Source organism: Oncorhynchus gorbuscha, linkage group LG14 (genome assembly GCF_021184085.1).
Source record: "Oncorhynchus gorbuscha isolate QuinsamMale2020 ecotype Even-year linkage group LG14, OgorEven_v1.0, whole genome shotgun sequence".
Classification (NCBI taxonomy): domain Eukaryota; kingdom Metazoa; phylum Chordata; class Actinopteri; order Salmoniformes; family Salmonidae; genus Oncorhynchus; species Oncorhynchus gorbuscha.
The window spans coordinates 66610443-66622942 of record NC_060186.1 but is presented as its reverse complement, the minus strand read 5'-3'; the positions used below and the strand labels follow the sequence as shown (position 1 = coordinate 66622942).

Genomic DNA, 12500 nt, shown 5'->3' with positions numbered 1-12500 from the left:
ACTCCACTCTGCTGTACTTTCTACTCTCCTCTCCTATACTCTACTCTGCTGTCATCTATTCTCTCCCCTTCTCTCCTCTGCCCTCTCCTTCTGTCTCCCTTACTCTCCGCTCTCCTCTCCTCTTCGCTCCTGCCCTCTCCTCTGCTGTCCTCTCTACTCTCCTCTACTTTGCTCTAATCTCCTCTCTCCTCTCGTGTCCTCTCGCCACTACTCTCTTCTTCTCTCCACCTCTCTCCCTTCCTCTCTGCTCTCCCCCTCTCCTCTCCTCTGCTGTCCTCTCTACTCTCCTCTACATCTGCTCTGCTCTCCTCTCTCTTCTACACTTGACTCTCCTCTCTCTACTCTACTCTACTCTACTCTACTCTACTCTACTCTACTCTACTCTACTCTACTCTACTCTACTCTACTCTACTCTACTCTACTCTACATCTGTTCTGCTCTCCTCTCTCTTCTACACTTCTCTACTCTACTCTCCTCTTCACTCTCCTCTGCTATACTCTGCTCTTATCTGCTGTCCTCTCTACTCAACTCTGCTCTAGTCTGCTCTGCTCTGCTCTACTATACTCTCCTCCACTCTCACCTCCTCTCCTCTCCCCTCTCCACTACTCTCCTTTCCTCTCCTCTGCTCTGCTCTCCTCTCTCTTCTACACTGCTCTACTCTACTCTCTCCTCTCCTCTATTCTGCTGTCCAGTCTACTCTCCTCTACTCTGCTCTGTTCTACTCTCCTCTACTCTCAACACTTCGCTCTTCTCTTCTCTACTGTCCGCTCTGCTCTCTTCACCTCTATTTTGCTATCTCATCTACTCTCCTCTCCTCACTCCTTTTCTGTCCTCTCTGCTCTCCTCTCCTCTACTCTCCTCTCGACCACTGCTCTGCTCTACTCTCCTCTACAATCACCTCCTCTCTCCTCTCTCATCTAATCTCCTCAACTCTCCTCTACTCTGCTGTCCTCTATACTCTCCTTTACGCTACTCTGATCTAATCTCTCCTCTCTTCTGCCCTCTCCTTTCCTCTCTACTCCTCTCACATCCTCTCCTCTCTCATCTACTCTCCTCTACCATCCTTTACTGTCATCTCCTCTCACCTCTCTCTCATACTCTCCTCTGCTGTCCTCTGATCTAATCTCCTCTCGCCTCTCTTCTCTACAATCTTCTGCTCTTCCCTGTTTTATCTTCTCCTCTCCTCTCCTCACCTCTATTCTGCTGTCTAATCTAATCTACTCTCCTCTCCTTTCTCCTCTGCTGTCCTCTCAACTCTCCTCTCATCTCCTCTCTCCACTACTCCCCCCTCCTCTCCGCTCTCCTCTACTCTCCTCTCTTCTCTACTCTCCTCTATACTCTGCTCTAATCTCCTCTCTCATTTGCCCTATTCTCTCCTCTCGTCTCCTCTCTCCACCTCTCTCTGCTCTCCTCTACTCTCCTCGACTCTTCTCTCATCTCTGCTCACATCTCTCTTCTACACTTCTCTCTCCACCACTCTCCTCTCTTCTCTACTCTACTCTCCTCTCTTTTCATCTCCTCCGCTCTCTTCTCTCTACTCTCCTCTCTTATCCTCTCCTCTCCCCTCATTATCTATTTCTCTCTCTGCTCAGCAACAGAAAAACAGAAGTGGTCTGAGCTGAAATAACCGCTGAAAGAAGGACCAGTTGCAGACATAGACATACTTATTAGTCTGTTTATGTACATCATTTACTGCAGTTACACTCCAAAAACAAGTTGTAACTAGAAAGAGAACAGCAACGCACGGAAGTGACTTTTCTTAGCAGGTTAGGAGATCATTTAAGATAAACCTAACTCTTTTCCTAAACGTATCCTAATTCTCCTGACCTGCTATGTACGTTCTCCTAACCTGCTACGAGAAATGTATTTCCATCCATAGCTGTATACCATCTAGTAAAACCCCCAAAACAGTGTCTCTATGTCAACTCCCATACAAACAGTACAGTCCACTGTTCCCACTGTATCTTTGTGTTGTTTTCTACTTCTTTTGAAGGTGTGAAATGATCAGCTGTGTTATTTTTCGGGTGAAGTAATATTCTGTGGTAAAATGTAAAGACAACTCATCACTATGACTTATTTCTCTCTCTCTCTGCTCAGTCTCAGAAAAACAGAAGTGGTCTAAGCTGAAATAATCACTGAAAGAAGGACAGGTTGCAGATATAGACATTAATATTCATTATTCTGTGTATATCTACATCATTGGTTGCAGTTACTATAACCTCTCTAACATTTGAAATTCACTCATCTGTCCTTTTTTATACTGATTCTTTACAAACACAGCTATGTGCTGCTTCAATACGCTGGTAAGAGGAATATACCCTGGTATTACAGGAACATGATTGGATGTCCACTTCAGTACTTGACAGGTTTAGAACATATTGGTACATATGCAGAAACATACATACAATGTGATGTCATACACAAACAGGTAGAATCTGCCTTAATATACGGACAGTGGGTCATCAAAGTCACACAACAAATAGACACCACCAAATCAATAAATAGTCATATTAAATGTCTTTAGTGATGGAGAAAACCATTTGAATAGTTTGAGAGCTCTTGTCAAGAATGATCTGTGGTTGTCTGGTAGTGCAGTGTGTTACATTGAACTCCTCAGATCATACTGAACTGTGTAGGGCTTAGACACTTGTTCAGAGGACTGGTGGTTGTGCAGGAGCACTTTGAAGACCTTGGGAGGGAGTTGTAGGAAGTGCCAATGATGTGGCAGCAGCATCTCTGACTGACTTCCAAGAGACACGAGACTTGATTGTCTCATCGCACTCTAGCGACTCCTATGGCGAACCGGGAGCAATGCAGGCTGCCACGGTCACCATGTGTACAGTGTTTCCTCCGACACATTGGTGAACATTGTGTCAAGAAGAAGTGTGGCTTGGCAGGGTCGTGTTTTCTAGAACCCATAGAAAGAAGAAAAGAAAGCATCAGAGAATGAATCTCGTACTGAAATCATAAGCTATAGCTACAGTAGCTCGCACTGCAGTGTATAAAATGTGATGAGTAGGGGACTCAAAGAGAGAGAAGAACAATAGTTGAACAGTTTAGAACAAATTAATTTCTTTAAAACGAAGGAGAAGCAAGAGAGAGACAGAGAGAAAGCTATATTTAGTTGTATGTTTGAGTAGGCTAGTTTAGCACTTCTCAAACACCTGTCTCAAACAGAGAGTGATGCTATGTTAGCTAGCTGGCTATGGCTGTCCAACACTGGAACTATTCCAAGGCAAGGTAAGCTTTTGATTGTATTAACTTATTGCCACCGGGGCCACCTTGCTAACTGTACACTCTACAGCATTATTGTAGAGGGTTTATTAACGTGTTAGTTCTAGTAGCTATGCTGGCTGATGTTAGCTAATATGGTGACAATGATGTAGGGTGTGTGTCGCGGTTAGCGGTTATGATATGAAGGTTTGGCTTGGAAAGGTTTAGTCATCTGGTCACAGACAGCTGAGGTGTTTTGCACTGGATCCCACAAGCGAAGGGTAAAGGTGAGAGGAGGAGAGTCGATATGTGAGAAGGAATTAACAAGCAAAGTGATCATGCTGTTTGTTTATGGCTACGATGAATGTGACCTGCCTGTATTTGCATGTGATGAGGGGTGTATTCATTCTAGTATCATGTAGTAGCATAAACTTATCAATGTTACACTGAGCTGGGTGACTGGAATATGAGTGAATCATCCAATTAAACGGCACCGACCACCACTTGAATATGACCACATTAATGCCAAATCCCTGCATCACTAATACAGACTCTCATACATGTGAAGAAGGCCTTCAACTGCTGGTGAGCTGGAGGATTCTCACCAAGGTGTCAGAAACTAGATTTAAACAGTGACCACTATGAGGAAGTGATGCTATAGTGGTGAAAAGAGATGCTGCTGTATGGTGAGAAACTCATAGTGCTGAGACACTCTGACAGAGGAAAGAGACAGAGGAACATACACACACAGAGACAGAGGAGAGAGACAGAGAAACAGAGAGACAGAGAGAGAGAGAGAGAGAGAGAGGATCATGGCTGATGTCCCTCAATCATTTTTGGGATTGCTTGTGACCGTTTTTTACCTGCTAACAGGTAAGACAGAGGAGAGAGAGTAAGAATATGTCATTAGAGATCATAAAACACATTCATTTCACACGGCCAAACTAGTTCAGTTTACATTTGACTAATATTATGATAACATTTCTGTTGTGTATCTGTTTACTCTTATCTTCACTATTATATAATAGACAGTATATTACACTATTATTCACACTGAAGAATATCAATAAGAAAACCTATGAAATATAATGTCATCTGTATTACCAGTTAATAATTATCTGATGTCATACTCCTTCCAGGTGTCAGTGGAGAAACTCTCTCTATGTTCTCCAGAATGGGAGATGATGTCAGTCTGCCGTGTAACAATGTGGTTCATCCAGACTGCTCCTCTACTACATGGATCTATAACAGAGCTGGATCTACTGGTACTATTCAAGAGGTCACATCGGGGAAGATCAAAGTTGACGAGACAGAGAGAGCAGACAGACTGAGTTTAGGGTCTGACTGTTACCTACATGTTAGTGATGTCAGAGCTGAAGATGCTGGACTCTACACCTGTCAACAGTACCTTACAGAGAATGGACCACAACATGAAGGTGAAGCTAAAGTTGATCTGTCTGTTCTAACTAGTGAGTATTACTGTTTAAATCAGAGTGTAAATGTCACTGTGTATAAGTGTGGTGTTAATAATCATATGTAATGTGAAAACAACCAACAAATACTGTATACCTTTTTCTCTTTCTCAGTCTCCTCTACCACAGCAGTGACAGATCTGAAGCCTAATGTTAAAATGACATTACGGTGTTCTCTGCTCACCGATACGCAACATGGAACGTGCTGGTCAGGATTTAGTCTCAGCTGGGGCCCTAAAACAGGTACTAAAGCCCAGGTCACACGGGATTCTTCCTGTGACATCACTCTGACTGTGACACTCCAGAAGGAGGACAACAACAGGAAGTGGACGTGCACACTGACTGAAAAGGGAAACATGAAGATCTCCATTAACTTCACCTCCACATTCTCAGGTATGTGTTCTTGTTATGTTCCTATAATCTGAATAAGTTCACAAGATGTCATGCAGGTGAATGAGGACCCAAAAGCGACTTGGCGAAAACAGAGTCTTTAATCCAGTAAAGTAAAAGTACAATCATAAAGCACAATTCCACTCGTAATGACGAGAACAGACTGGAGACTCGATCTTGAACTGCAGGTTGCCTCGGGAAGGCACTTGAACGTAGCAGACTCAGACACCTGCTCACCACGCAGCATCTGAGGGAAACACGACACGACAGGGCGATACACAGACACAGCACGGTGAACAATAGACAAGGATCCGACAGGGCAGAAACGGAAAACAAGGGGAGAAATAGGGACTCTAATCAGGGGAAAAGATAGGGAACAGGTGTGGGAAGACTAAATGATTGATTAGGGAATAGGAACAGCTGGGAGCAGGAACGGAACGATAGAGAGAAGAGAGAGAGGAAGGGAGAGAGAGAAAAGGGGAACGAACCTAAAAAAGACCAGCAGGGGAAAACGAACAGAAGGAAAAGCAAAATGACAAGACAATCTAAGACAAAACATGACAGTACCCCCCACTCACCGAGCGCCTCCTGGCGCACTCGAGGAGGAATCCTGGCGGCAACGGAGGAAATCATCAATAAGTGAACGGTCCAGCACGTCCCGAGACGGAACCCAACTCCTCTCCTCAGGACCGTAACCCTCCCAATCCACTAAGTATTGGTGACCCCGTCCCCGAGAACGCATGTCCATGATCCTACGTACCTTGTAAATAGGTGCGCTCTCGACAAGGACGGGAGGGGGGGAGGGAAGACGAACGGGGTTGCGAAGAAAGGGCTTGACACAGGAGACATGGAAGACAGGATGGACGCGACGAAGATGTCGCGGAAGAAGCAGTCGCACAGCGACAGGATTGACGACCTGGGAGACACGGAACGGACCAATGAACCGCGGAGTCAACTTACGAGAAGCTGTCGTAAGAGGAAGGTTGCGAGTGGAAAGCCACACTCTCTGGCCGCAACAATACCTAGGACTCTTAATCCTACGTTTATTGGCAGCTCTCACAGTCTGTGCCCTGTAACGGCAAAGTGCAGACCTCACCCTCCTCCAGGTGCGCTCACAACGTTGGACAAACGCTTGAGCGGAGGGAACGCTGGACTCGGCAAGCTGGGATGAGAACAGAGGAGGCTGGTAACCCAGACTACTCTGAAACGGAGATAACCCGGTAGCAGACGAAGGAAGCGAGTTGTGAGCGTATTCTGCCCAGGGGAGCTGTTCTGCCCAAGACGCAGGGTTTCTGAAAGAAAGGCTGCGTAGTATGCGACCAATCGTCTGATTGGCCCTCTCTGCTTGACCGTTAGACTGGGGATGAAACCCGGAAGAGAGACTGACGGACGCACCAATCAAACGACAGAACTCCCTCCAAAACTGTGACGTGAATTGCGGGCCTCTGTCTGAAACGGCGTCTAACGGGAGGCCATGAATTCTGAACACATTCTCGATGATGATTTGTGCCGTCTCCTTAGCGGAAGGAAGTTTAGCGAGGGGAATGAAATGTGCCGCCTTAGAGAACCTATCGACAACCGTAAGAATCACAGTCTTCCCCGCAGACAAAGGCAGACCGGTAATGAAGTCTAGGGCGATGTGAGACCATGGTCGAGAAGGAATGGGGAGCGGTCTGAGACGACCGGCAGGAGGAGAGTTACCTGACTTAGTCTGCGCGCAGTCCGAACAAGCAGCCACGAAACGGCGCGTGTCACGCTCCTGAGTCGGCCACCAAAAGCGCTGGCGAATAGACGCAAGAGTGCCTCGAACACCGGGATGACCAGCTAACTTGGCAGAGTGAGCCCACTGAAGAACAGCCAGACGAGTGGAAACAGGAACGAAAAGAAGGTTACTAGGACAAGCGCGCGGCAACGCAGTGTGCGTGAGTGCTTGCTTAACCTGTCTTTCAATTCCCCAGACTGTCAACCCGACAACACGCCCATAAGGAAGAATCCCCTCGGGATCAGTAGGAGCCACAGAAGAACTAAAAAGACGGGATAAGGCATCGGGCTTGGTGTTCTTGCTACCTGGACGGTAAGAAATCACAAACTCGAAACGAGCGAAAAACAACGCCCAACGAGCTTGACGGGCATTAAGTCGTTTGGCAGAACGGATGTACTCAAGGTTCTTATGGTCTGTCCAAACGACAAAAGGAACGGTCGCCCCCTCCAACCACTGTCGCCATTCGCCTAGGGCTAAGCGGATGGCGAGCAGTTCGCGGTTACCCACATCATAGTTGCGTTCAGATGGCGACAGGCGATGAGAAAAATAAGCGCAAGGATGAACCTTATCGTCAGACTGGAAGCGCTGGGATAGAATGGCTCCCACGCCTACCTCTGAAGCGTCAACCTCGACAATGAATTGTCTAGTGACGTCAGGAGTAACGAGGATAGGAGCGGACGTAAAACGTTCTTTTAGAAGATCAAAAGCTCCCTGGGCGGAACCGGACCACTTAAAACACGTCTTGACAGAAGTAAGAGCTGTGAGAGGGGCAGCAACTTGACCGAAATTACGAATGAAACGGCGATAGAAATTAGCGAAACCTAGAAAGCGCTGCAACTCGACACGTGACCTTGGAACGGGCCAATCACTGACAGCTTGGACCTTAGCGGAATCCATCTGAATGCCTTCAGCGGAAATAACGGAACCGAGAAAAGTAACGGAGGAGACATGAAAAGAGCACTTCTCAGCCTTCACGTAGAGACAATTCTCTAAAAGGCGCTGTAGAACACGTCGAACGTGCTGAACATGAATCTCGAGTGACGGTGAAAAAATCAGGATATCGTCAAGATAGACAAAAACAAAGATGTTCAGCATGTCTCTCAGAACATCATTAACTAATGCCTGAAAAACAGCTGGCGCATTGGCGAGACCAAACGGCAGAACCCGGTACTCAAAATGCCCTAACGGAGTGTTAAACGCCGTTTTCCACTCGTCCCCCTCTCTGATGCGCACGAGATGGTAAGCGTTACGAAGGTCCAACTTAGTAAAGCACCTGGCTCCCTGCAGAATCTCAAAGGCTGATGACATAAGGGGAAGCGGATAACGATTCTTAACCGTTATGTCATTCAGCCCTCGATAATCCACGCAGGGCGCAGAGTACCGTCCTTCTTCTTAACAAAAAAAAACCCCGCCCCGGCCGGAGAGGAAGAAGGCACTATGGTACCGGCGTCAAGAGACACAGACAAATAATCCTCGAGAGCCTTACGTTCGGGAGCCGACAGAGAGTATAGTCTACCCCGAGGAGGAGTGGTCCCCGGAAGGAGATCAATACTACAATCATACGACCGGTGAGGAGGAAGGGAGTTGGCTCGGGACCGACTGAAGACCGTGCGCAGATCATGATATTCCTCCGGCACTCCTGTCAAATCGCCAGGTTCCTCCTGAGAAGTAGGGACAGAAGAAACGGGAGGGATGGCAGACATTAAACACTTCACATGACAAGAAACGTTCCAGGATAGGATAGAATTACTAGACCAATTAATAGAAGGATTATGACATACTAGCCAGGGATGACCCAAAACAACAGGTGTAAAAGGTGAACGAAAAATCAAAAAAGAAATAGTCTCACTGTGGTTACCAGATACTGTGAGGGTTAAAGGTAGTGTCTCAAATCTGATACTGGGAAGATGACTACCATCTAAGGCGAACATGGGCGTAGGCTTGTCTAACTCTCTGAAAGGAATGTCATGTTTCCGAGCCCATGCTTCGTCCATGAAACAACCCTCAGCCCCAGAGTCTATCAAGGCACTGCATGTAGCACCCGAACCGGTCCAGCGTAGATGGACCGACAAAGTAGTACAGGATCTAGATGGAGAGACCTGAGTAGTAGCGCTCACCAGTAGCCCTCCGCTTACTGATGAGCTCTGGCTTTACTGGACATGAATTAACAAAATGTCCAGCAAGTCCATAATAGAGGCACAGGCGGTTGGTGATCCTCCGTTCCCTCTCCTTAGTCGAGATGCGAATACCTCCCAGCTGCATGGGCTCAGTCTCTGAGCCAGAGGAGGGAGATGGTTGCGATGCGGAGCAGGGAAACACCGTTGACGCGAGCTCTCTTCCACGAGCCTGGTGACGAAGATCTACCCGTCGTTCTATGTGGATGGCGAGAGCAATCAAAGAGTCCACACTTGAAGGAACCTCCCGGGAGAGAATCTCATCTTTAACCACTGCGTGGAGTCCCTCCAGAAAACGAGCGAGCAGCGCCGGCTCGTTCCACTCACTAGAGGCAGCAAGAGTGCGAAACTCAATAGAGTAATCCGTTATGGATCGATCACCTTGGCATAGGGAAGCCAGGGCCCTAGAAGCCTCCCTACCAAAAACTGAACGGTCAAAAACCTGAATCATCTCCTCTTTAAAGTTCTGGTAATTGTTAGAGCAATCAGCCCTTGCCTCCCAGATAGCTGTGCCCCACTCTCGAGCCCGGCCAGTAAGGAGTGAAATGACGTAAGCAACCCGAGCTCTCTCTCTAGAGTATGTGTTGGGTTGGAGAGAGAACACAATATCACACTGGGTGAGAAAGGAGCGGCACTCCGTGGGCTGCCCGGAGTAGCAAGGTGGGTTATTAACCCTAGGTTCCGGAGGCTCGGCAGGCCAGGAAGTAACAGGTGGCACGAGACGAAGACTCTGGAACTGTCCAGAGAGGTCGGAAACCTGAGCGGCCAGGTTCTCCACGGCATGGCGAGCAGCAGACAATTCCTGCTCGTGTCTGCCGAGCATGGCTCCTTGGATCTCGACGGCAGTGTTACGAGCGTCTGTAGTCGCTGGGTCCATTCCTTGGTCGGATCCTTCTGTCATGCAGGTGAATGAGGACCCAAAAGCGACTTGGCGAAAACAGAGTCTTTAATCCAGTAAAGTAAAAATACAATCATAAAGCACAATTCCACTCGTAATGACGAGAACAGACTGGAGACTCGATCTTGAACTGCAGGTTGCCTCGGGAAGGCACTTGAACGTAGCAGACTCAGACACCTGCTCACCACGCAGCATCTGAGGGAAACACGACACGACAGGGCGATACACAGACACAGCACGGTGAACAATAGACAAGGATCCGACAGGGCAGAAACGGAAAACAAGGGGAGAAATAGGGACTCTAATCAGGGGAAAAGATAGGGAACAGGTGTGGGAAGACTAAATGATTGATTAGGGGAATAGGAACAGCTGGGAGCAGGAACGGAACGATAGAGAGAAGAGAGAGAGGAAGGGAGAGAGAAAAAGGAGAACGAACCTAAAAAGACCAGCAGGGGGAAAACGAACAGAAGGAAAAGCAAAATGACAAGACAATCTAAGACAAAACATGACACAAGATCTGTGATGATATTAAAGTTAATATCAAACCTGATTCATTCTCCTGGTATTTGTGATATTAGTGATTGATGAGGAATTTGATTTGAATCCTACTGCTGTCTGATGATGATGATGGGTTATTTAATAAACTAAAAGAGGATGTTCATCTCCTACTGAATTAGATACTGCTGAAAAGACCACAGATAGTGATGATGTCATCTCTACTGTCCCAGGTAAAATACTCCCATCTGTATGATGTGTGCAGATATATTAAATGTTTTATCTGTCCTCTGGATACATATCCCTCTCTCTCTCCCTCAGCAAAAGGTGGTGGGAAATGTGTTCAGGTTAAGCGAAGAAAAAAAAATAATGATGATGATCATGCTTCATAGGGTGTCTTTTTTCTCTTTGGTTTCTCTGTGGTTTCTTCTGCTTTTCTCTTCTCTTTTCTACATGGAGGCACTAAGGGTAGGTTCTCTCAATATTAATGGGGGAAGGGACAGGAATAAGAGGGCTTGGGTATTAGAAGTAATAAAATAGAAAAGGCTTAATGTAGTTTTCTTACAGGAGATACATAGCGATGAGGAAAATGAGGTTGACTGGAGTATGTGGTGGGAGGGGCAGCATGTACTCAGTCATGGTACTAATTTCGGTGCTGGGGTGGCAATCTTGTTTTCCTCAGGCTTAGGGGTGACTGTGGTATCTACAACAGAGATTGGATGTTTTTTTATGTTTATGCTCCTAATGAGGGAACAGAGCGTATTGCTGTATTTGATCAACTAAAGGAAACCTTAAGACAGTGTGACCAAGAGGGGTGTATGGTTTTAGGGGGTGACTGGAACTGTACAGTGGATTTTACTGTTGATCGCACCGCTGAGAGACTATCAAGGCCCTTGAACAGGACATCAAATCTATTGAATTGAAGCTGCTCACTCAGAACGACCCTGGACTAGTCATGAACTTACAGGACAAGAGACATGAACTGAGGTCGTTTCTGCATGAAAGAGTGAAGGGTGGCTTGATTAGGTCTCGTTTCGCTTCCCTCAAGGATATGGATGCTCCTAGTGCTTTTTTAAAACCTAGGACAGTCAATATTTCAACGTAAACAGATGGTCTGCCTTCGTCTCCCTGATGGGACGGTGACCACAAATGATATTGAAATGTGTCAACATGCCGTGGATTTCTACTCGTCCCTTTATAAGGCGGAGGATTGTGACTCTATGTGTACTGAACAGTTGTTACATGGTCTTCCTCAATTGGGACCTGAGCAGAGAGTCGCATTGGACGCTGACATTACACTGCAGGAGCTGTCCACAGCAGTTATGCAGCTCTCAACAGGCCGAGCCCCTGGCATCGATGGTTTACCATCTGAGTTCTATAAGCACTTTTGGGGGTCTGTTGGGGAGGATTTTTATGAAGTGCTGTGTGAATCTTTTCATGAGGGTTCTCTTCCTGTATCCTGTCAACGTGCGGTGCTTTCACTGTTGCCAAAAAAGGGGGATTTGGCTCTCGTAAAAAATTGGAGACCTGTTGCTTTGCTGTGCGCAGAATATAAAATTGTTTCTAAATGTCTCTCAAACAGGTTGAAAGAGTATCTGGGATTGTTGATCCACAAAGACCAGTCCTACTGTGTACCTGATCGCTCTATTGTTGACAACTTGTTTCTGATAAGATATGTTTTAGACATTTGTAAACTGTCTGATGTAAATGTGGGTTTACTTTCGTTGGATCAGGAGAATGCTTTTGATCGTGTGGACCACCAGTACTTGTTTAAAACAATGAAAGCCTTTGGGTTTGGGGATGTTTTTCTGTCTTGGGTGAATTTACTGTATGCTGGAGCCTCGTGTATGGTGAAGGTGGGTGGTGGTTTAAGTTGCCCCATCCCTGTCCAAAGGGGCATCAGGCAGGGATGCCCAATTTCAGGGCAGTTATATAGTGCGATTGAACCAATGCTTTGTTTTTTAAGAGCGAAGCTTACTGGTTTCTTTGTGCCAGGTGTAATGAAGGGTCCCACGATAGCACTGTCTGCGTACGCAGATGACGTGATAGTTTTTATTACAGGGGGTGAGGATGTTAAGGTTCTCTCAAACACTTTA

General features: G+C 46.6%; 1 protein-coding gene across 1 annotated transcript in view; it reads left to right on the top strand.

Annotated features, from left to right (window-relative positions):
• Window positions 1-3938: 3938 nt before the first annotated feature.
• The window catches only part of LOC123995747, a 20740-nt gene continuing 12178 nt past the window's right edge, over window positions 3939-12500 (top strand). Inside the window, exons 1-4 of the mRNA XM_046299421.1 lie at window positions 3939-4086; window positions 4353-4649; window positions 4800-5078; window positions 10587-10637. Coding sequence (XP_046155377.1) covers window positions 4026-4086; window positions 4353-4649; window positions 4800-5078; window positions 10587-10637 — 688 coding nt within the window. The 5' untranslated portion in view covers window positions 3939-4025. The remainder of the gene's footprint in view (window positions 4087-4352; window positions 4650-4799; window positions 5079-10586; window positions 10638-12500) is intronic.